Source organism: Chanodichthys erythropterus, chromosome 13 (genome assembly GCF_024489055.1).
Source record: "Chanodichthys erythropterus isolate Z2021 chromosome 13, ASM2448905v1, whole genome shotgun sequence".
Taxonomy (NCBI): domain Eukaryota; kingdom Metazoa; phylum Chordata; class Actinopteri; order Cypriniformes; family Xenocyprididae; genus Chanodichthys; species Chanodichthys erythropterus.
Genome location: NC_090233.1, coordinates 21230856 through 21255208, shown reverse-complemented (window position 1 = coordinate 21255208; position 24353 = coordinate 21230856). Strand labels below are relative to the sequence as shown.

The following is a 24353-nucleotide window of genomic DNA, read 5'->3' as shown; positions in this document are numbered from 1 at the left end:
AAAACATCCAAAATACACTTTTACATGTATCCTTTAAAGCACTTTATCTATTTGCGTCTGTAGATTTCAATTACAGTACCTATCTTTAAAGACCGTTTTCTCAAAATTAGTTTTTTCTCCTGCACTGAGCTTCAGCTTCAGTAGCACCAAACTTTACAGTTTTATTCCTATCTATATTCTTAAGGTTTGTTCAAATATAATTTGCCTGATTTTATACAACACTTTATTCCTAAAAATATTCCAAAATCCCCTCAGTAAAAACCTTTAACTCTAATATATCAAGAAAATGAAACATTTCTAAAAATGTATGCAAATTAGTGCATATTTAATTATATAATGCCTCATTTGAATATTTAAACATTTCAGAAAACTCCAATTGTGTTTGTCCGAAAGAAGATAGTCAGATACACATATGACGGCTTGAGGGTGAGTAAATCATGGGATAATTGACTAACAATCACTGTAATGAGCAGATGAAATATTTACTTACAACTGGGATTTATTTGTGTTGGGTCCTGAGTTAGCCATGCTCAGAATACCACGACCCGTGTGAGACAGATTAGGCCTGAATTCATCCTTGAATGGCTTTCCCCAAAAAGACTCGCCTCCTGATACACATAATGACAGAAAGAATTGACAGGAGGGAAAAACTATGAATATTAAAGATTTGTATGAGATTAAGAGTAACACATCATGACGCCTGGCCATTAACAACCCTGCTATATGGGCAATCACGTCTGGTATAATTGCACTGGAAGAACAAATCCAGCACAACACAAAAACAACAACTACATTTACACACACAGAAACACATTAGTTTAAATGTCAAGTGTCATTTCTATGACACTAGCGGCACCAAATGGGATGGTTCCCAGATATGGCTCAGGTCCCTCATTCAATGTCTTTGGGATTTTGTCCTGCCTATATTAAAAAGTGCCGGCTGAGCACACCTCTTAAACAAAGCCAAGTAATTTGAGGATAAATTCATGTGCACAGCACAAATGATGTAGTGACAATTTACGAACTGAATTTCATTAACTTTAGTGGTTTGTGAAAATCTCAAATACTAAGAATCGGCAATATGTTCAATTAAAGAAAAATACATAGCAATCAATTAGCCGTGGAAAACATACACTACTTCAAAAGTTTGGGGTCAGTAAGATTTTTCAGATTTTTTTAAAAGAAATTAATACTTTATTCAGCAAAGATGCATTAAACTGATCAAAAATGAAAGTAAAAGACATTTATAATGTTAAATATTTATAATGTTCTGATAATAAACAATAATATTTCTTCATCATCAAATCAGCATATTAAAATGATGTCATGTGATGGATCATGTGACACTGAATGCTGAGTAATGATGCTGAAAAGTCAGCTTTGCCATCACAGGAATAAATAAAATTTTAAAATATATTAAAATAGAAAACAGCTATTTAAAACTGTACTAATATTTCACAATATTGCTGTTTGTACTGCATTAATCAAATAAATGCAGCCTTGGTGAGCATAGTTAACTTTTTTCAAAACCATCTTATAGGACCCAATCTTTTGAACATTAGTGTATAATGCAGTCCTGAAGTAGTCTGACTATTCATTTCTTCCCACAGATTATACACTGAAATATTAAAGCAGTTCAACTGAACTTGACCCAAATTGTCTTGTTGAATCACTTCAAATCATTTAGAAAATGACTAACCCAGTGCTCTATGCACAGACACCATACCTCGTCTTCTGCCACCATAAACAAACACCTCATGCCAAAGACCTCCAAATCAGGTACACTAATTAACGCTTCATCACGCTCAATCAAAAGCTCTGCTGGATGCAGCTCTCTCAGCGAGTGTTCGTGTGCGTGCAGAGGCTGACATGAGACTTCGCTCAACTGCAATATTTCTGTCACATCTGCACCTACTGAATTCACAGTCATGCGAGTTTTAAAACCTTTCTTAATAAAAGAGTTGCTTCTAGATGTAGCAGAGCAGAAAGGGGTTTTAACGTCCAGCAGCTGTTGTCTTTGCGAAGCGATGGCTTTACAGCGCATCAATCTCCCTCTGAAAAATTGCACACCCTAATAAACATTCCCCAGGTGACATTTCTGCATAATTTATGCCCTTGCTAACATTTCCTACCCCCATGCCACTGACTTGATTAAAAAGGTAGAAAAAAGGGTTATGGGAAGTGGATGAAAATCTACCGGACAGGATAACAAGGCTGACGTGATTAAAAACAATGGCAAGAAAAAGTGATTTATTTAAAAATTCTGAGCACCTAAGGAGTGACTTTCAAGAAATATATATTTTTTACAAGATGTAATATAAGTATAAGGTGTCCCCTGAATGTGTCTGAAGTTTCAGCTCACAATACCCCATAGATTCTTTTTAATTCATTTTTTTAACTGCCTATTTTGAGGCATCATTAAATATGCACTGATATATAGGTTGCAGCCCCTTTAATTCTCGTACTCCGCCACCCACGGAGCTCACGCTTGCTTTAACCAGCATAAACACAGTTTACACAGCTAATATAACCCTTAAAATGAGTCTTTACAAGAAGTTCGTCATGCATACTGCATGCATGGGATTATGTGAGTATTGTATTTATTTGGATGTTTACATTTGATTCTGAATGAGTTTGAGGCTGTGCTCCGTGGCTAACGGCTATTGCTATTTGCTACACTGTTGGAGAGATTTATAAAGAATAAAGTTGTGTTTATGAATTATACAGACTGCAAGTGTTTAAAAATGAAAATAGCGACTGCTCTTGTCTCCGTGAATAAAGTAAGAAACAAAGGTAACTTTAACAGTACATTAGCAACATGCTAACCAAACATTTAGAAAGACAATGTACAAATAACACTAAAAATATCATGATATCATGGATCATGTCAGTTATTATTGCTCTATCTGCCATTTTTCACTGTTGTCCTTACTTGCTCCAAACAAACTCCAAACAATGGAGTTTGAGACTCACTGTATGACATTTCCATGTACTGAACTCTTGTTATTTAACTATGCCAATATAAATTAAATTTTTAATTCTAGGGCACCTTTAAAATCCAAAGGTAGATGGTTAAATCCAAGGTTAAATTCAATAATCTGTGACATGCTGATGATTATTAGCACAGAACATTTAGACAGTGAAAACCCTCTTTTGGTGTTAAAAAACTACTGTCAGGACTTACAAAAGACTTGCGTCTAGGTGTGGACAGTTATTTTTGTGGCTGACCTTATTGCATATGCATTTGAAGGAGTTTCCCTTTCACACGAAAAAATTATGGGAGGAGAGTATTTAAATGAATCATGCAAGGTGATTTACTAAGGTTTAAGCTATTCAATTTACTGGTATTTGCGCCATTACTTAACCAGACGCTAACTTGCTCTGCTCTTGGTAGATTGTGTTGGTCATTATGGAAATGATCCGGCTGCGTCTGTGCTCTTTAATTTGCATGTCGTCAGTAGATCAAAACTTTTCCACTCCCATCGGCACTTTTTTTGGAATTGTGCTCTCATGCTAATTTGCCGTTTAATAAATCTGGCCCTTGAAGTCTATGGGGCAATCATTTGACAGCTGTTGCCCCATAGACTTCTACTGAAAGTGCATTTCTGAACATGAGCTATTATTAACTTGTTTTTACAAACCAAATAAATGAGAGCAATGTATTGAACCTATAATATTCCTTTAAATGATTTGAAGACAGAGCTATAAAAAAATTAAACAATGAATCATGTCCACACACACACACCCATACACATAAAATACATTTCATACAAAGGCAATTGAGTGATTCAAGCTTGAAGTACCACCTTAAATGTCTGGACTCTGCAGTGAGAAATTAAAAAATGATTTAAGATGGAAATATATAATTAATTGTGATTAATATAATTAACCTTCAATTCATGTAACTAAATTGATTATAAATGCAATTGTATGACTGCCATAATTTTAACAAAGCAACAGCAATTAGACACTTTGCAAATAAATATAGTACATCACAGTCGATGACAGCCACCAAACTAACTGGAACTGTCTTCAGAGTTTAAGTATATGCTTTAAAACTCTATATTCTATAATATTTATATACTATATTCTTTGCCATATGGGAAAGATTTTATGAGCTTTTCCTTATTTCCATTGTCATTCATGTATACCTTTATATCTACACATTCATGCACGCATCTAAAAACGTCTGTGTATGTCAACATGAGTTGTGATGTTTTCTGCCCTACTGATACCAAACTGCTGCATACAAAGTCTTGATTTAATTTTGTAGATGAATCCTGCAGAATCATAATCATTGCACATTCATTCACAGCCTAACAGGGCACCATTATTACATTATTACTTCAAAGGAACATTGTGTGATTTGTCACACTCATGACTTCTTGTTGCAGCATCCAAAACACATTTGGATAATTTGGTTAATATTATGCATTTTTCAACTAAATGGAAGAAAACAGGATGGATGAACATCAAAGCCTTCAAAATAATTTAACTAAGCCACGTTACATTCTCAGAAAAAGAAAAAAAAAAGGTACAAAAGCTGTCAGTGGGGCGGCATACCTTTGTACCTTATTTACCCCTAAATGTGCATATTACCTACAAAAACTGCATATTAATACCTTAATGGTACATATACAAGTAACATTTGAAAGGGTACCACCCCAGAGACACATTTTTTAACTTTTTTCTGAAAGTGTATTATGGTTTTGTATAATGTCAACATTTATTAGCACATATATTTTAATGGTTCATAATTAAAGGGATATTTAGGAATATAGAAATTTACTCACCCTCATGTTGTTCTAAACCTTTATGACTCCTACTGAAGCACAAGTTTTAATAATGACCTGGTCATTCTTCTATGCAATTCAAACTTGAAATCACTTTAAAAGTATCATAGATAAATTCTGCATGTCATACAATACTTTGTATGAAGAACAGACCAAATTTTAAGTTGTTATTTGATGCGACTGAATGACTGAATCGGTCAGTTGAACTCAAGAGCCGAATCAGTGAGTAATTCACATAAACTGATTCATTAAGATTCAACTGATTCATTCCCAAATTGGACATCGCTTCTTGTCAAAGAGTAACTAGGATGGATTTTCTGTGTACAATAACTAAAGTTTTAGTCTGTTTGTCACATAATTGCTATCATATGACTTCAGAAAATAGCACACAAGACATATGGACTAATGTTAGGATGGATTTTTTTTGTGTAATTTTGTCCTTATTTGCTTTCATTATTTTTCATTAAATTTGTTGAAAATTCCCCTTTTGTGTTTTATAGAAGAAAGCCATACGGTTTTGAAACAACATGATGGTATGAGTAAATAATGACGATTTTCATTTTTGTGTGGACTATTCCCTTACAAAAATTGATTTGTAAAATCACTGCCATTCGGCTTTTGCAAATGCATCATGGAGTGTCACACATAGAGAGGGATTGAGGACACTGCAAACCTTCTCTAACATCCGTGAACATTCACTCAAGTGACTAAAAGCACATATTATGGACAGGCAATCAACGGTTTGCTCTGATGCAAAATCTCTCTCTATTTGCAACCTATTTTTAGGTCCAATGCAATAGCAAATCTTGTCTCAATGTGCGTGATAATAAACGAGTGAGAATGGCTGGAAGATAGAAGTTGCTTCTGACCTTCCAGTCTAATCCTCAACACTTTCAATTCACTCTCTGTTCATGAAAAATCATTCGGTCTACTTCCCTCTTCTCCTCTTGCTCTCAATCTTTCTCTCTACACAAGAGTCTCAGGTGAGGCTGGTGCATTTTTTATGGGATTGAATTTTAGATACGTACAAGACCATTCAAGGGAATAGAGTGCACAAGCTCTTTACCCTTTCTGTTCCTCAGTTAGACCTGCATCTTTTAACACTCACGACCACAGGAAAACTTCCCTCGCAAATGTGCACCAAAATGGCATTCAGAAAGCTGAGGTGATATCGTCTAGACAGCTCTAGAAAGTCTGAGAAAGAAATAACATTTTGACCTAATCAACTGAATATAAAAAAGAAACTCAACCTAAAACCTTCTTTGATCATTTTAAAGGAGAATCATAAAAATGTGCACGAGTCAACCAGTTGACTTAGATGCTTAACTGAAACGATGCATTGAATATTTATTTTGCACTTTGGTGAGGGTAGATGCCATATGTAATTTGATGTGAGAGTCTGAAGAGAGTAACCAGGGAGGACCATGTTGCAGCTGTTATACACAAAATGACAAGTGATTCTGAACAAATGTTAAAATGATTACCTGTACCCGTCCCTGTAGGGTCTCCTCCTTGAATCTGAAAACAAAGAATAACAAAAAACATTAACATAACATTTTTCTTCATAAAAAAATTCAAGCCAATTCTATAGCTTTAAATGGCTAGCAATCGATGGACATTCCAATGCCATGTCTTTTTGATGGTTCGATACAGACAAGCATCATTTTTACAGAAACAGCTAACGTAAAATAAATGATCAGGCTTAGTACAGCTGTCACCGATCAGTTTTTAAAAAAAAGCTTAATCGGCCCCAATACCGATCCTTGAGGCATTAATATAAATTACATGAATACAATGAAGATTAATAAAGTCACTAAAAAGATTAATAGTTATTTAATGCTAGCAAACACACACACTTTCATACAAACCCAATTCCAAAAAAGTTGGGACACTGTACAAATTGTGAATAAAAACAGAATGCAATGATGCGGAAGTTTCAAATTTCAATACTTTATTCAAAATACAACATAGGTGACATATCAAGTGTTTAAACTGAGAAAATGTATCATTTTAAAGGGAAAAATAAGTTGATTTTAAATTTCATGGCATCAACACATCTCAAAAACGTTGGGATAAGGCCATGTTTACCACTGTGTGTCATCCCCTCTTCTTTTTGTAACAGTCTGCAAATGTCTGGGGACTGAGGAGACAAGATGCTCAAGTTTAGGAATAGGAATGTTGTCCCATTCTTGTCTAATACAGGCTTCTAGTTGCTCAACTGTCTTAGGTCTTCTTTGTCGCATCTTCCTCTTTATGACGCGCCAAATGTTTTCTATGGGTGAAAGATCTGGACTGCAGGCTGGCCATTTCTGTACCCGGATCCTCCTTCTACGCAGCCATGATGTTGTAATTGATGGAGTATGTGGCAGTGTCATGTTGGAAAATGCAAGGTCTTCCCTGAAAGAGACGACGTCTGGATGGGAGCATATGTTGTTCCAGAACTTGGATATACCTTTCAGCATTGATGGTGCCTTTCCAGATGTGTAAGCTGCCCATGCCACACGTACTCATGAAACCCCATACCATCAGAGATGCAGGCTTCTGAACTGAGCGCTGATAACAACAACAAAATTCAAATTTTGATTCGTTTCCACTTTGCCACAGTCCATTTTAAATGAGCCTTGGCCCAGAGAAAACGCCTGCGCTTCTGGATCATGTTTAGATATAGCTTCTTTTTTGACCTATAGAGTTTTAGCCGGCAACGTCGAATGGCACGGTGGATTGTGTTTACCGACAATGTTTTCTGGAAGTATTGCTGAGCCCATGTTGTGATTTCCATTACAGTAGCATTCCTGTATGTGATGCAGTGCCGTCTAAGATCATGGGCATCCAGTATGGTTTTCCGCCCTTGACCCTTACGCACAGAGTTTGTTCCAGATTCTCTGAATCTTTGGATGATATTATGCACTGTAGATGATGATAACTTCAAACTCTTTGCAATTTTTCTCTGAGAAACTCCTTTCTGATATTGCTCCACTATTTTTCACTGCAGCATTGGGGGAATTGGTGATCCTCTGCCCATCTTGACTTCTGAGAGACACTGCCACTCTGAGAGGCTCTTTTTATACCCAATCATGTTGCCAGTTGACCTAATAAGTTGCAAATTGGTCCTCCAGCTGTTCCTTATATGTACATTATATGTTTAACTTTTCCGGCCTCTTATTGCTACCTGTCCCAACTTTTTTGGAATATGTAGCTCTCATGAAATCCAAAATGAGCCAATATTTGGCATGACCTATCACTTTCATCATTTGATATGTTATCTACATTCTATTGTGAATAAAATATATGTTTCTTTTTTATTCCTTTTTCCTTTTTTACATTCCTTTTTTTTTCACAATTTGTACAGTGTCCCAACTGTTTTGGAATTGGGTTACAATCGGGTACAAACACTGAGTATACTGTAGGAAAAGGTTACATTCAAGGTAACATCTTAAAGTAAATTAATTAAAGGCAACATTTTAGGATGAATGAAGAGAATTTTATTTACCATGAAATTTCGAATAGAGCGGTGGAATATTGTGCCATCATAATATCCTTTCTTACACAGTTTAATAAAGTTTTCTCCAGCCTTGGGGACCTGCAAGGAAAAAAAACAATATCAGTTTTAATGTCAGGAAATTTGATTTATGAAAACTGTTTGTCATTATGAAGACACTTGCATAGCAGCCAGCTTAACTGATAAAGAGTGTGAAGAAATTTTTAGACATTTACAAATACATCTTTGTGGTTATGGACCACAGGAAACCACAGTATCACAGGACAATCAATAAAGACACTCTTTTGAAGCTCTTTTGACTTGTAGATGAACCTACTGAATCTATGGGAACTAGGAAAAAAGAAAAAGCTCTTGAAGTGGGTAAATCTCAAGAAACCGGTCAAGAACATGTCTGGGTCATACTTAACCCCAAAATTAAAAGTAAACAACAAATTAGAAAATATTAAAATAAATTAGAAATTTTAAATGAAAAAGAAATCTATATTAGACAATTAGGATTTTTTTCATTGTGACGTTAAGCACATTTCACCCCATTTTTCATAAACATGATAAAAAAAAATTAACCTCATTACTGTAATTCAAGAAAAATTAAATAAAATTAATTATTAAATATATAAAAGTATTTATACATCAATTCATTGCACCAAAGAAAAAAACAAGGATTTTCCATATTATATTACAGAAAATTTGCCTTCAATAATCATGAAAATTTTAAGGATCCTTAAATAGGATTAATTTTCTTTATGAAAAATATGGCTTATTTTTTCTTATGATATTGGGGTGAAATACATGATATTTCTCCATGAGATTCAACCAAATTAAAGGACTGCAAGTCATTCACATTAATGAAACTTCAGCTTGCAACTATAAATGTGACCCTGGACCACTAAACCAGTCAAAAGTCACTCGGGTATATTTGTAGCAATAGCCAACAATACATTATATGGGTCAAAATTATCGATTTTTCTGTTATGCCAAAAATCATTAGGATATTAATTAAAGATCATGTTCCATGAAGATTGTACTTTTGTCCTATCCTAACAAACCATACATCAATGGAAATCTTATTTATTCAGCTTTCAGATGATGTATAAATATCAATTTAAAAAAATTGACGCTTATGACTGGTTTTGTGGTCCAGGCTCACAAATCACTTTAAAGGAATTAAAGGAAGTGTGTCCACTGCAAGTTCAGATGATGACTTAAAATAATTAAGTCATCATCTGAAACCTCTCAATCCCTTGTGCGCTACCAAATGTCCCATCTGTGGGCTATAAAAGGTCAATAAACAATTAGGCTTGTTTGCAATACATCTGGCAGCTTTGAATGCATTTTAAATCTGCTACGTTATTTGGGAAGTGAAAGGCTTACTTATTTAAGATGCTGTTAAAAAAAAAAAAAAAAACACTGAAAATTTAAGGAGTTACTTCCTTTCCCGCTGTGTAAATGTTTATTTGTTCGTTTCTATGACGATCAGACATCCCTCTCTCCAAATAAAACCTCTGTGAGTCAATAAACTGATTTTGTACTCAGGAAAGACGTTGTGCGCCTTATTGGGAGATGCAGAAGCAAATCCCACATTAAAGTTTTATAAGTTACCCTGTGAGGAGGTCAAGCATGTAAGGACTTAAAAAAAAGTCAGATTTCAAAGTCACACACTCATGCATGAAAAGCACAAAGACACAGAAAACACCTACAAAAATAAGTTGTCAAGTGAGATCTCAATCATCTGCTCCATCTAGACCTGACATTGTTACATAACTGCCTACAACGACATTCCAATCTAAATGCCACTGAAAGAATAGCTGTAAACTGTAAATCCTTGACATCAGAAATGCAAACCACAGGAGGGAGGGAGTGGAGGAGAGGAAGAAAAAAGAAGGAGGGTAATTTTCTTATCAATGTGACCTCTTCTCTTTATCCTGATTTGACCAGCACACAGCCAATGAAAAGACACAAAAATAGCAGCTAGTTACTAGGACTATGAAGGCCAAGAAATGCTGTTTCTGTGTCCATTAGGCAGTGTTTACCTTGGTTCCCAAGTCACAGTGACACACACACACGCTCCTAAAGGGTGTGTCTTATAGTCGTCTCTATTTAATAGGACAAAGACTTCAGGTCTTTAAACTCACAGTGTGTTCCCGAAATGTTAGTGGACTTGCGAAGGCTTAAATGGATAGTATGTAGTAATTTCTTTCTTAAAATTTTGAAGAATATGGGTAATTAAATAGTTGACGGATCCATTGACCTATGGAAAAAAGTACAATGGAAGTCAATGGGGTCCATCAACTGTTTGGTTATCAACATTCTTCAAAATATCTTCTTTTGTGTTCAGCAGAAGAAAGAAACTCAAAGGTTTGGAACAACTTGAGGGTGAGAAAATGAAGACAGAATTTTCATTTTAGGGTGGACTATCCCTTTAATGAATCTACTGCTTGTGTGCAAGACTGAACCAAAGTGTTCATGAAAGTGATCAAATAGTGCTAAAATGCAAAAATAAATGTACAGAAACTTTTATATGTACTTAAAGTCAGTAAAGACCAAGCACACCAGTTTCTCTCACCAGTTAAAGTGAAACACTAAATGATAGATATAAAGTGATTCATGTGCAGCTTTGACCCAGGAGTGAGAGTCTGGCACACGCTCTCACATAAATAAGAAGAGGGACGCTGCATCTGCTCCGCTGAGGAGAGAAAACTATGGGTACGTTTTACTGCCAGCACAAGGCCAGAATGAACACAATTTTTTAGAGGAAGTGTTTTATGGCAGGGCTGAGTTTACAAGCTCAGTGAGATACAGAGCACGTCAAGGAAAAGAAATGAGTAGAGAGAAAACGCATTAGAAAAGGACACAAAGAATTAAGAAAAGAATCTGACATTAACAGCAAAAACAAACTGAGCAAGGAAAGCCAGACAACATAAAAATGAGAAACACAGGAGAAAGAGAAAAATAGAGTGAGTCAATCTATATAGGTCAGCAGTTGCAGTGTGACACTCTGAATGGATGAATTATATATTATGTAAAGACAAGATGGCATGTAGACCTGTAGACTACACACACAGAGCAAGTACATTACATACACCTCAATCCATAAATATCTGGGCCAGTCTGTATTTTTTTATTTTTATTTTTTTTTTAAGTGTCAGCAGTTAGTCTGAATTTGAGTTTAATTTATATAGCAAATTTCCTGCACTGACCATTAGAAAGCTACTTTGTACTGTGTGAGCTGTGATTTGTGCATTACTGAAATACAGTAAAAATACAGTAAAACAGTAATATTGCAAAATATTATTATAATTTAAAATAACTACATTTATAACTACAAAAAGTCAGGATTTCGACTTCTAAACCGCAATGCTGACTTTATAACACGTAATTCTGACTATACCTCGCAATTGCGAGTTTAAAGGTGCCCTAGAATTAAATATTGAAGTTATATTGGCATAGTTAAATAACAAGAGTTCAGTACATGGAAATGACATACAGTGAGTCTCAAACTCCATTGTTTCCTCCTTCTTATATAAATCTCATTTGTTTAAAAGACCTCCGAAGAACAGGCGAATCTCAACATAACACCGACTGTTACGTAACAGTCTGGATCATTAATATGTACGCCCCCAATATTTGCATATGCAAGCTCATGTTCCCAACATTATGAAAGGCATTAGACAAAGGCAGCCAGTATTAACGTCTGGATCTGCACAGCAGAATCATGAGACTAGGTAAGCAAGCAAGGACAATAGTGAAAAGTGGCAGATGGAGCGATAATAACTGACATGATCCATGATAACATGATATTTTTAGTGATATTTGTAAATTGTCTTTCTAAATGTTTCGTTAACATGTTGCTAATGTACTGTTAAATGTGGTTAAAGGTGCCCAAGAACGTTCTTTCACAAGATATAATATAAGTCTAAGGTGTCCCCTGAATGTGTCTGTGAAGTTTCAGCTCAAAATACCCCACAGATTTTTTTAAATTAATTTTTTTAACTGCCTATTTTGGGGCATCAGTAAGAGTGCACTGATTTACACTCAACGCCACCCCCTTAAATCGCGTGCTCTCTGCCACACCAGCTGTCGAGTATATTACAGCGCATTTACAAAGTTCACACAGCTAATATAACCTTCAAATGGATCTTTACAAGATGTTCGTCATGCATGCTGCATGCATGCTTCGAATTATGTGAGTAAAGTATTTATTTGGATGTTAAAGTTTTATTCTGAGTGAATTTGAGGCTGTCCTCCGTGACTAACGGCTATTGCTACACTGTTGGAAAGATTTATAAAGAATGAAGTTGTGTTTATGCATTATACAGACTGCAAGTGTTTATATTGGGGCATACACCCCGACTGTTACGCAACAGTCGGTGTTATGTTGAGATTCGCCTGTTCTTCTGAGGTTGTTTAAACAAATGAGATTTATATAAGAAGGAGGAAACAATGGAGTTTGAGACTCACTGTATGTCTTTTCCATGTACTGAACTCTTGTTATTCAACTATGCCAAGGTAAATTCAATTTTTGAATCAAGGGCACCTTTAAAAGTTACCATCGTTTCTTACTGTATTCACGGAGACAAGAGCCGTCGTTATTTTCATTATTAAACACTTGCAGTCTGTATAATTCATAAACACAACTTCATTCTTTATAAATCTCTCCAACAGTGTAGCATTAGCCACGGAGCACAGCCTCAAACTCATTCAGAATCAAATGTAAACATCCAAATAAATACTATACTCACATAATCCGACGCATGCATGCAGTATGTATGACGAACACTTTGTAAAGATCCACTTTTAGGGTTATATTAGCTGTGTGAACTTTGTTTATGCACTGTTTAAGGCAAGCGCGAGCTCCGTGGGCGGGGAGCGTGAGCATTTAAAGGGGCCGCAACATGAATCGGCGCATTTCTAATTATGCCCGGAAATAGGCAGTTAAAAAAATGAATTAAAAAAAAATCTATGGGGTATTTTGAGCTGAAACTTCACAGACACATTCAGGGGACACCTTAGACTTATATTACATCTTGTAAAAAAATGTTCGATGGCACCTTTAAATTCACAATTCTGAGGAAAAAAGTCAGAATTGTGAGATGCAAACTCAAGAAAGTAAGAAAGTAAGTCAGAATTAAAAATTAAGATAATTAAGATTTTTTACTTTATTTATTGGCAGAAACAAGCTTCCATAGTTGGCAGATGCTGCTTGCTTTAATATCTAATGTATTGAAATATGTGTGACTTAAGTGTCTAAAAGTGGACCACTATATATTAGCTGGGTTGTTTGAGCATCACATTCTTTTTAATTCTTTTTTTCATTGCTTCACTCTGTAATTAATCAGCTGTGGCCTTGCTCTGATTAAGTGTGACAGCAAACAAGGTGTCAAATAAAGAGCCAGAAAAATCACATTTAAATGATGAGCATAAAAGATGACAAGCAAAACAATGTTTACAGAAATATAACACATCTGTAAAGAAAAACTTGCAAAATTCTGCTTGGACTCACTGCATAAAACATTTTGTAAATCCACCAACACATGCCCAACCAAGGTTTATTAGTGTCTGACCATTTCACATTGCATTACCTTATCACAGTGTAACTCCACATTCAGGTCTCCTTTGTTTGTGTGTAGGCGCACGTAGCCTTTCTTCTTAACGTACTGGTAGCGAACGGCATCATCTGCAATAGCATCTGGAAACACAAAGACAAATATTTTCATTCTTTACATCTATGAATGACTCCCCTGCAGACAGTATTGACAACATTTTTGCATCATATTAGCCTTAAACTAGTCTGAAAGAGAATGAACAGGTATGCAGGACAGATATGACAGCTGCCAAATGGTTTCCTGAGGTATAAGCCAGACTCGCTCAAAAAATGAGCATAAAATACAAACCAGCACTAATACTTGGCAGGAGTTTTAGGTATTGCAATGATGCAATGTTATGAAATGCATGCAACTTCTTCCCAGCATAAACAAAAAGGGTAATGGTGTCATTTACTGTGTGCATCTCCAGTCATGATGACATTTACATTTGCACATTTAGAAGACGCTTCTACCCACAGCGACTTAGTGCAAGATATATGGGCATTACCAGCAGCAACATAACTTAATGGAGTCAATCAGAATCAAATGGGACAGTAACAAAGAGAAGGAACCATGAAAAGCCTAAGGGAAGTTTGTGACTTGGCCATTTCCTGATTAGTAGCAACCTTGACCCTTGCATATTTCAAACAAAATTGTCTGTTTTAAACTGATTTGTTTGGTATGAGTAAGCATTTCCATTACCTGCTTCATGGGTGGTGGCTGGAGCCATAGCTGTAGATGTGAAGGAGGCAGACACTCTTCCAGTGGAATAGTGAGCCTGGAGGAAGAAAGACAGACATGGTTTACAGATAACACTCTCTAGATAAGACTAAATAAGCCCTAACACCTCCATCCCAAATTACTAAATGATCTTCACATGCATGACATCACTCTTATACCTCCTAATGTGTCTATCATACTTAATAATAGTGTTTATATGCATGACATCACTCTTACACCTCCTAATGTGTCTGTCACACTTAATAATAGAGTTTTATCACCCATTCTTTGTAAAAACAGACAGACAGAAGTATGTTTATTAATTCCTGTGGGGCATTCAGCTGTTTTTGGATGTGTCTATGCGCAGATGTGTCTTCAACAGGTTAAATAGTGAGAACAATAGGCTTTTCTTTGCGATTTTCAGTATTTAATAGAATGAATTTAAAGCGATAAACTAAGCTACAGCTCAAAAGTTTATGGTTGTTAATTTTTTTTTAATGTTTTTGAAAGAAATCTCTTATGCTCACCAAGTCAGTTTATTTGATCAAAAATACAGTAAAAAAAAAAAAACCCAAAACAAAACAATAATATTATATATTACAATTTAAAATAATTGTTTCCTATTTTAATTAGTTGTCAAACAATTAATCACTGTATTATATATATATATTTATATTTATTTATTAGGGCTGTCAAAATAACACGTTAATTTCGATTAATTAATCTGAGAAAAAATAACGCGTTAAAAAAAATAACGCAGATTAATCCGTTCCGTATTGACCTTTGAACCTGGAGCCGTTCTAGCCACCATTCGACTGTAAAATGAAGACGAGACAAGAACATGCTGGCGCTGCCTGGATCATTGACTGGAACATTTACTTATAAAAAACGGCCTGATGGAAGTGTTGATAAAAATAAAGTCGTCTGCAGCAAGGAATTTGCATATCACTGGAGTTCGTCCACTCTAAAGTAGGCTACCACATCAATGCAAAGCATCCAGGAGTTAACGTTAATCCGGAGGTACGACATAGCACATCGTTGAAGTAGATATTTCATGCTTTCTACAGAAATATTTCTCATGTCTCTGAGGCAAGCAGCCTATACGGTGAGTTTCGGTTTATTAGTTTAAGACGTGTTCCAGTTCACGCGCCAGTGATCACGCCCGCGCCTCCATGTCATGATTATATTTTCTGCTAAATTTGTTTCTTAATTATTAAGATGAAACATTGCTTAAAATGAAGATACAATTTTTACAAAACGAAATTCACTTTAAAGAAAGTCTTTCTACCAAACAAAACTTCATAAAGTGGTCAAAATCATGTCTGACCCACTCCATTTCTCCCGATATATTCACTTTTAATAATCAAATAGATGAATTTAAAACATAACATAGGACTTTTTAAACATAAATATGAAACTATGTTTTCTTAAATGGCTAACATGTAGCCTATAGTACAGTACAGAGAAATTTCATGTGTGAATTACCAATTAAAATGTGAACAAAAATTAAAGCAATTAAATGTGTTATTATAATTAAAAGATGAAAATTAAAATGACGGGTAATAATGAATTATGACAGATATTGCTGATTGTTATGGCCATTATTTGAACAGTGAAAATAATAATAAGTCACTAATACTGATTATTCATTGATTCATTTGAATTTAAATATTTAATACTTTCACAGGAAAAAATATGTATGCAATTAATTTAGATTAAAATTTTTAATCGATTGACAGCCCTATAATAATATAATATAATTTTTTTATATATATATAACATGCAGTTGCATGAAAAAGTATGGGAACCCCTTGCACGATCTGTGAAAATGTGAATAATTTTTACAAAATAAGAGAGATCATACAAAATGCATGTTATTTTTGATTTAGTACCATCCTGAGTAAGATATTTTACATAAAAGATGTTTACATATAGTCCACAAGACAAAAAAACAGCTGAATTTATTAAAATAACCCTGCTTAGTTTGGGAACCCTTGGTTCTTAATACTGTGTGGTTACCTGGATGATCTACTTTTTGTTTTGTGATAGTTGTTCTTGAGTTCCTTGTTTGTTCTGAACAGTTAAACTGCCCAATATTCTTCAGAAAAATTCTCCAGGTCCTGCAAATTCTTCAGTTTTCAAGCATTTTTGCATATTTCAACCCTTTCCAGCAATGACTGTGTGATTTTGAGATCCATCTTTTCATACTGAGGACAACTGACGGACTCAAACACAACTATTAAAAAAGGTTCAAACATTCATTGATGCTCAAGAAGAAAAGATGGTGCATTAAGAGTCAGGGGTGAAAACTTTTGAACAGGATGAAGACGTCCACATTTTTCTTATTTTGTTGAAATATCTTTTTTTTTCCTTTTTCCCATTTAGTCCTGCCCTTCAGAAGCAACAGAAGATACTTTCATGTTTCCCGTAAGACAAATTAAGTACAATATTCCTTGATCTTCAAAAAAATCCAAAACATTTTCCCCCAATCTTCTCTTAATGCATCGTGTTTCCTTCTGGAGCATCAGTGAATGTTTGAACCTTTTTTAATAGTTGTGAGTCCCTCAGTTGTCCTCAGTGTGAAAAGATGGATCTCAAAATCATACAGTCACTGCTGGAAAGGGTTCAAATATGCAAAAAAAATCCTTGAAAACTGAAGAATCTGCAGGATCTGGAGGATTTTTCTGTAGAACAGAGCTCAGTTTAACTGCTCAGAACAAACAAGAGACTCATGAACAACCATCACAAAACATAAAAACAGTCGTGGATCATCAGGTAACCACACACAGTATTGAGAATCAATGGGTTCATATACTTATGAATGGGGTTATTTTAATAAATTCAGCTATTGTTTTGTCTTGTGGACTGTATGTAAACATTATGTAAAATATCTTACTCAGGACAGCATCACTAATTATAATCACTAAATTTTAATATATTTAAAAATGAAATTTATTCCTGTGATGTCAAAGCTGAATTTTCAGCATCATTACTCCAGTCTTCAGTGTCACATGATCCTTCAGAAATCATCTCGGTAGTTGTTTGTGCCTCTGTGTGTGTTTTCTCTCTCTCTTTTGTCTCCCTCCTCCTGTCAGTTTCTTAGGCACACCTACACGGGACAGTTACTAATTCAGGAAGCGGTCAAGAGATTTGATGCTCAAGTGACATTTTCTATTATTATCAATGTTTAAAACAATTTTGATAGTTAATATTTTTGTGGAAAGAAACCTTGATACATTTTTTTTAGAGAAAGCTGAAAAGAACAGCAGTTATTTGAAATACATTTTTTAAACAATGCAAGTCTTACTTCAATGAATAGAATTATTTTAATTCTTTCAAAAAACGTAATAGTGTGTATTCATAAATATAATGTCGGAACTAGATTTTTACTGAATAACAAATTACCTCCTCAATGCTACAGTGTTCTGAGTGGTTTTAGCATATTGCTATGTGGTTGCTAGAATTATTTGTTGAAAACTGAGTTATATTGGGGATATTATAGTTGCCTTAGTATGGTGTAGAAATAGCAAAGCTAAATCAGTAGGAGAGTGGGCCTGAATGCCAGTCTATTTCAGCGTCACAATACCAATCCAGCATGGCTAGGGCTGAAATAGACTGGCATTCATGCCAAAAGTCGAGCCAATTACACTCAATGCCTGTACTGTGAATGGGCTGAGCAAGCAAAGCTAATATAGCTGAATGCACAGGGCAGACACACTTCAACCTGGGCTCAAAGAAGACTTGAGACAGAGCCACAAACACACTTAGAACCATCGCAGAGCAAGTATTGAAGAAAAACCTCTTGATTTAGATACCAGGTATTTGTGCAGTGGGGTCGTTTCCCAGGAAGTGAGTAATTGGTATGATCATTTTAGAAAAATTGACATGACATTCAGAGAAACTTGTTGTGATTCTTGCTCTCAGTGTGTGTGTGGTCGGTTGAGGATTCTGCGAGGCATTTTCTTCTGCTCCAGTTGCTGTGTGATGGTGGTAGAGTCTGAGAGGCAAATCACCTCGTAATGCACAGACACTTTTACACACACACACACACACACACACACACACACACACACACACACACACACACACACACAGCAAGACACTCCACTGTGACCCAAACAGCACTGCACAGAACTGCTTTATCTGACCAACCACCTCGCAGGAGATTTTTAATGATTTTGAAAGAAGTCTCTAATGCTCACCAAGGCTGCATTTAATTGTTTAGAAATGTAGCAATATTGTGAAATATTATTTCAATTTAAAATAACTGTTTTCTATTTGAATATAAATTAAAATGTCATTTATTCCTGTGATGCAAAGCTGAATTTTCAGCATCATTACTCCAGTCTTCGGTGTCACATGATCCTTCAGAAATCATTACAATATGCTGATTTGATATTCAAGAAAAAAACAGTCATATTAAGTTGACCTAGAGTACGTTTACATGACAACAATGTACTAAAAAATTTTCCTTTGCGTTTTTCGCATACACTACGTTTTTAAAATGATCCCCATTCATACAGATCCACAAAAATGATTAAAAATGCTGTTTTATGCATGCCAGGCCAGTAGTTGGCGACGTCACTTTGTAAAGAAACTACACATCTATAGACTGAACACGTAATACACATTTTGTGGTTATCGTTTTCAACAAACTTACACTCGGTGTCCCTGCTGAATTAATATTAATATCAAGGTTCCTTGCACCAAAAACAACTGTAATTGTTGAATTACAGTGGTTATTTCTATCTTTTACAATTAAACAGGTTGTTTTTGCTATCATTTAGACTTCTATATGTAAATTAGTTTGTTTGGATGACATAGTTATGATTGGATATAATTTTTGTTTTCTTCTGTATGAGAAACATTTTTGGTTCTTTCTGTGTTTGGTCAAAATTTGATGTCCAATGCGAAATCTGGGTTGTGAGGCACAGCCAGTCCAGAAAAGTATTAGAGTCTATATTTTCAATGATAAATAAGCACTTCAAAATGACGACAAATAAAAAAGAGAAATTAATCGATGAAGACAAAGAGAAAGAACAATCTGCCATCGACTATAGCTAGAAAGGCAATCTCTTAAAACACTTTGTCAAACACTCACAGCATTGAACTTGTCCGTTTTTTTGGTTTCTTTCTCTTTCATAGTGGAAGCCAACAGCTCATCTCCTTTATAGTCCCTATAGAGCTCCGCCAGGGTTTCTCGTGTCTCCATGTTTGTGCTTTTCAGATGGTATGATGGGTCCTGTTTGGCTTTCTCTTCATCTGTTGGGGAAAGAAAAATAGACGGGCTCATAAAAGTGACACTCTCTCTCTATATATATATATATATATATATATATATATATATATATATATATATATATATATATATATATATAATAAGAAATATTTCTTGAGAAGCAAATAAGCATATTAGAATAATTTCTGAAGGATCATGTGACAGAAGACTGGAGTAATGATGCTGAAAATTCAGGAATATTATATTATATATCATTTAATATGTCATAAAATAGATTAAAATAGAAAACAATAATTTCAAATGGTAAATGTTGTATTTTTAATCAAATGAATGCAGCTGTGGTGAGTATAGGAGATTTTTAAACAAAAACAAATGCATTAAACTGGATAAAATGCATTAAACAATAACAAATGCATTAAACTTCATCAGCTTGTAATCATAAACAGGTGGGTATTATAACGTATCACATGAACTGTGGTTACAATTATTTATATAAAAAAGACAATGAATTACACTGTGTATTATATGACATTATGAATACCATTTTAATGCATAAAGAATATTATAATGCACTATACCGGATTCAATAAAAAAACTGATTTTCCGGGTTTTTTTAAATTAAAATGTCTAAGCTACTCAGAGTAAATCGGCCACATCATGAGATCTGCTGTAACAACAGCACAGACAGTGTTATGGATCTCTCCAGCTAATTTAAGGCCGCTGGTCAGCGTCTACATTCTGCGATGACATACACACACATTATCTTGCATTCCTGTCATGATGGTTATTTTTATGGCCTTTTGAGTATATAATGTTCAGGGATTCAAGTGAATTTACAACATTTATACACTCCTTTAGTTAATTCATTATGTACTGTGAGTCCATAACGAATTGCACCAAGTTCTACCTCGTTAAACAATTAATTTACTAAAATCATCACAGCTGGGCTAATGCAAGTAATATGGCTACATAATGAAATATACAGAATGGGGACCGTAATGTAAAAATAGCACACCTGAGCCTGGAGCTAATTTATTCAACTCTCACAGGTAAAGTCTGGTAAAAACTGACTGACATTTTTTTTTTTTTTTTTTCAATTATTCATTTGCAATCTGTGTTATTGTGGAACACAGTACCCAGTAAGTATGCTCTGTTGTAAACTACGCATTAGTGTAATTTTAGTATTATTTATTTTCCATTATCATATTTATTAATGTTTTGAATTAGCTTTTTTTTCATTTTTATTTGGGGTTTAATTTTGTGGTGTAATTTTTTTTTTTATTATTTTTTTTTTCATATTTCTATTTATCTTTCATTTATTTTATTTTTTTATTCTTTCAGTTTTAGTTTTTTGCACTTGTATACAAATATTAGAAGAAAAACAAACTTTTTTATCTTTTCAATTAATGAAAATTATTTTTAATAGTTTTAGTGTTGGTTAACAAGAACACTGCAACATAGAATCTGCACACTATATATGGCATATTACAAGTAAGAATAGTATGCTAAAAAAAAATATTTTTAATAGTTTTAGTGTTGGTTAACAATAACACTGCAACATAGAATCTGCACACTATATATGGCATATTACAAGTAAGAATAGTATGCTAACCCAAAAACAGTCATATCTTTGCTAAACGAACTGAAATCTTTGTACTGCATTTAAAACACTGAACTCACCAGGGTCGAGGACTTTCATATTGTTTTTCACATGGAAGAAGTTGGATACATTGAATTTATCCAGATTTGTGGGATCCTGGGATATACAGTGACAAAATGAGATGTTATATGACAACTTCAGATCTGCTGACCAACTATGTACAGATCATTATACACACACACACAGTTATAAAACAAATCATATTATATGTTCCCCTAAATAGAAAGACAAGTAAACACTCTTTAATGGATTTGTTTTGGCAATGTTTTATCAGTTTAGTGTAAATATTGCTGGCTGGGCAGTTTGGGGACTTGTCCGCTGCAACACACACACACACACACACACACACACACACACACACACACAAAAGAGAGTTCAGGACCTTCTCATCTCTCTCTCTCCCCTCGGCTCTATGCTTGAACCACTGTAGTATCCGTTCCAAATAGGTCAGAGAGTGAAAATGTACCTCAGCCCATTTCAGTCCTGCTATTTCAGCTAAACTCCCACTCCCAACAATCTCTCTCTTTTTAAAATACTTTCCCCCTATCCTTTTAAAACTCCCCCAGTTTTCTCATCTCACATGTCATCCAAAATAACTTCTGTGTCTGTCTCAAAAACTCTTTAACCCTTAAACCACGTCGCCCGACACCTCCCTGACCTATCCTTCCTCGAGCTCCAGGGATAGACATGTCCAAAGCTCCCACTCTGAGCTATATGGCCTAATCTCACCCTAAAATAACTCCAAGTTATTTTCTTTTTCTCTGAACACCCCCATAACACCCATCAACTCTCTCCCTGACCCAAAATAAACCATGCAAGGACTTTCTATGAATACTAGATACTGTAGGTCACATGCACACACACAGAAAACACTGATTCAGCTTCCAGTTTCTTTCACACACACCCACGTTTGCCTGGCTATCTGAAGGAAGGCATGCCATAGACTTCTATACTTATATAAGGGCTATCAATCAGTCATAATAACATTCTTTATTTCCATTTTACTGCATAAAAAAAATGCACAGGACATGCAAACATAAAACTCAATGCAAATCTGTATGGAGTCTGAACATACAACACTGTTTCAAGATTTGGGGTCAGTAAAAAAAATTGTATTTGGCTTCATATATTTGATCAAAAACAACATAAAACAGTAATATTGTCAAATATTATTACATATATTTATTTTATATATATTTTAAATGCAATTTATTCCTGATTGCAAAGCTGAAATTTCCAGTCTTCAGTCACATGATCCTTCAGAAATCATTCTAATATGCTGATTTGCTGTTCAAGAGACATTTCTGATTATTATCAATGTTGAAAACAGTTGTGCTGCCTAATATTTTTGTGGAAACAATGACATTTTTTCAACGATTCTTATGTGAATAGAAAGTTCAAAAGAAAAAAATGAAATCTTTGGTAACATTACAAATGTCTTTACTGTCACTTTTGATCAATTTAATACATCCTTGCTGAATAACAGTATTCATATTCTTTCAAAAAAAAAAAATGAATATCTTACTGACCCCAAACTGTTGAATGTTAGTGTACATGACCTACTACACAGATGTAACGTGCTAATACCATGTATAGATTTGTTGATAGAAATCTTACCCTGGTTACATAAGTTCTTTCTAACACTCAAACAGATTTACAGTGAAGCTTAACACAACTTTGGACAGTCGCCACATGCTGCTGTAATGTTTAATCCCATCTATTCAGAAACAGACTGTGTTTGATTCATAAATTGTGCAGTTTCTCGATCAGTGCTTTATTGTCTTTTTCATTAACAAATTACAAAGCACAAACTCACATTGTGAAGGTTTTAAAGGTATCTTTGGGGCTGAGTAGAGTTTAGCTCTATTGATGGCACACTGTCAAAACTGCATAAAATAACTCAACCTTGATTTTTGTTTATTTTCACAAACTGAGGGACGTGTTTGAATTGAAGAACTTACAATGGAAGTCAATGGGGCAAGACATTCCAGGAGGTTTCAAAGCAGAAATGTGCAGCTCATATTTTTGTTAAAGGGTTTATATTAATTTGTCCTTACAATAGTGTGTGTTATTTCAGCTTTAAAGCTGTCCAAACATCCTTTAGCGGTGAGATGCTACGGATGTCATTCCTGTGGTTGAATGTTTCTGTCACTTTCTGTAATGTTTGCAACAGTAGCAGGTTTACAGGCTTTATGAGCTCATTAGTCATGACAGGAGTTTAAAGATTCATTTAAAAACACAATCCTCATGTTAACGTGGCTATTTTTGAACGGTGGGCATTTTAACATTTATCCCAGTTAAAAGATTTGCCCAAAAACATCCTCTGTATGTGCTTTAGTGTTTTACCTAGATAAAAAAAAACTCATTTAGGATATGAATAAATAGTATAAATAGTACAATAGCTGAGCAGATATTTATAATTGTGGCATGCAAATGATTCCTGTCTGTCAGTCAGTCATCAGGATCAGCCTGACTGTTTCTCTCTCTCGACAGCTGTTAAACACTGTAGTGTGAACTGGCTTCAACCTGACATTTCATAACACTGAAATCACACAGAAAGCACAGGGTTTTTGACACACAGCCACATACTAAATACAAACGAACAGGGTAACGGCTGTCTGAAACGGAAGTTTCTTGATACTAACTTGTGTATAGAAAAGCTGTATTAAATCACAGCACTCATGTGACACTGCTTAATTATCCCTTAACAGTCGTAAACACACACTCTGTCTCCGTCACCTGTAGTGTGATGAGATCCTGGCGGGTGAATGGTTCATCCGTCAGCAGGTCTTTATAACTCTTTGTCTTGATGTTGAGCTGATCTACTGCCTAAACAAAACACATTCACATGATTTTTGTA

General features: G+C 34.8%; 1 protein-coding gene across 2 annotated transcripts in view; it reads right to left on the bottom strand.

Annotated features, from left to right (window-relative positions):
* The window catches only part of ppil2 (peptidylprolyl isomerase (cyclophilin)-like 2), a 37164-nt gene that overhangs the window by 4787 nt on the left and 8024 nt on the right, over window positions 1-24353 (bottom strand). For both annotated transcript variants that reach the window (XR_010896908.1, XM_067406889.1), the window contains exons 8-15: window positions 24233-24322; window positions 21514-21589; window positions 19696-19856; window positions 14577-14652; window positions 13872-13978; window positions 8284-8373; window positions 6278-6311; window positions 491-608 (exon numbers count right to left, since the gene is read on the bottom strand). Coding sequence is in view for 1 of the 2 variants with exons in the window: in XM_067406889.1 (XP_067262990.1) it covers window positions 491-608; window positions 6278-6311; window positions 8284-8373; window positions 13872-13978; window positions 14577-14652; window positions 19696-19856; window positions 21514-21589; window positions 24233-24322 (752 nt within the window). In the remaining variant the exon portion in view is untranslated. The remainder of the gene's footprint in view (window positions 1-490; window positions 609-6277; window positions 6312-8283; window positions 8374-13871; window positions 13979-14576; window positions 14653-19695; window positions 19857-21513; window positions 21590-24232; window positions 24323-24353) is intronic.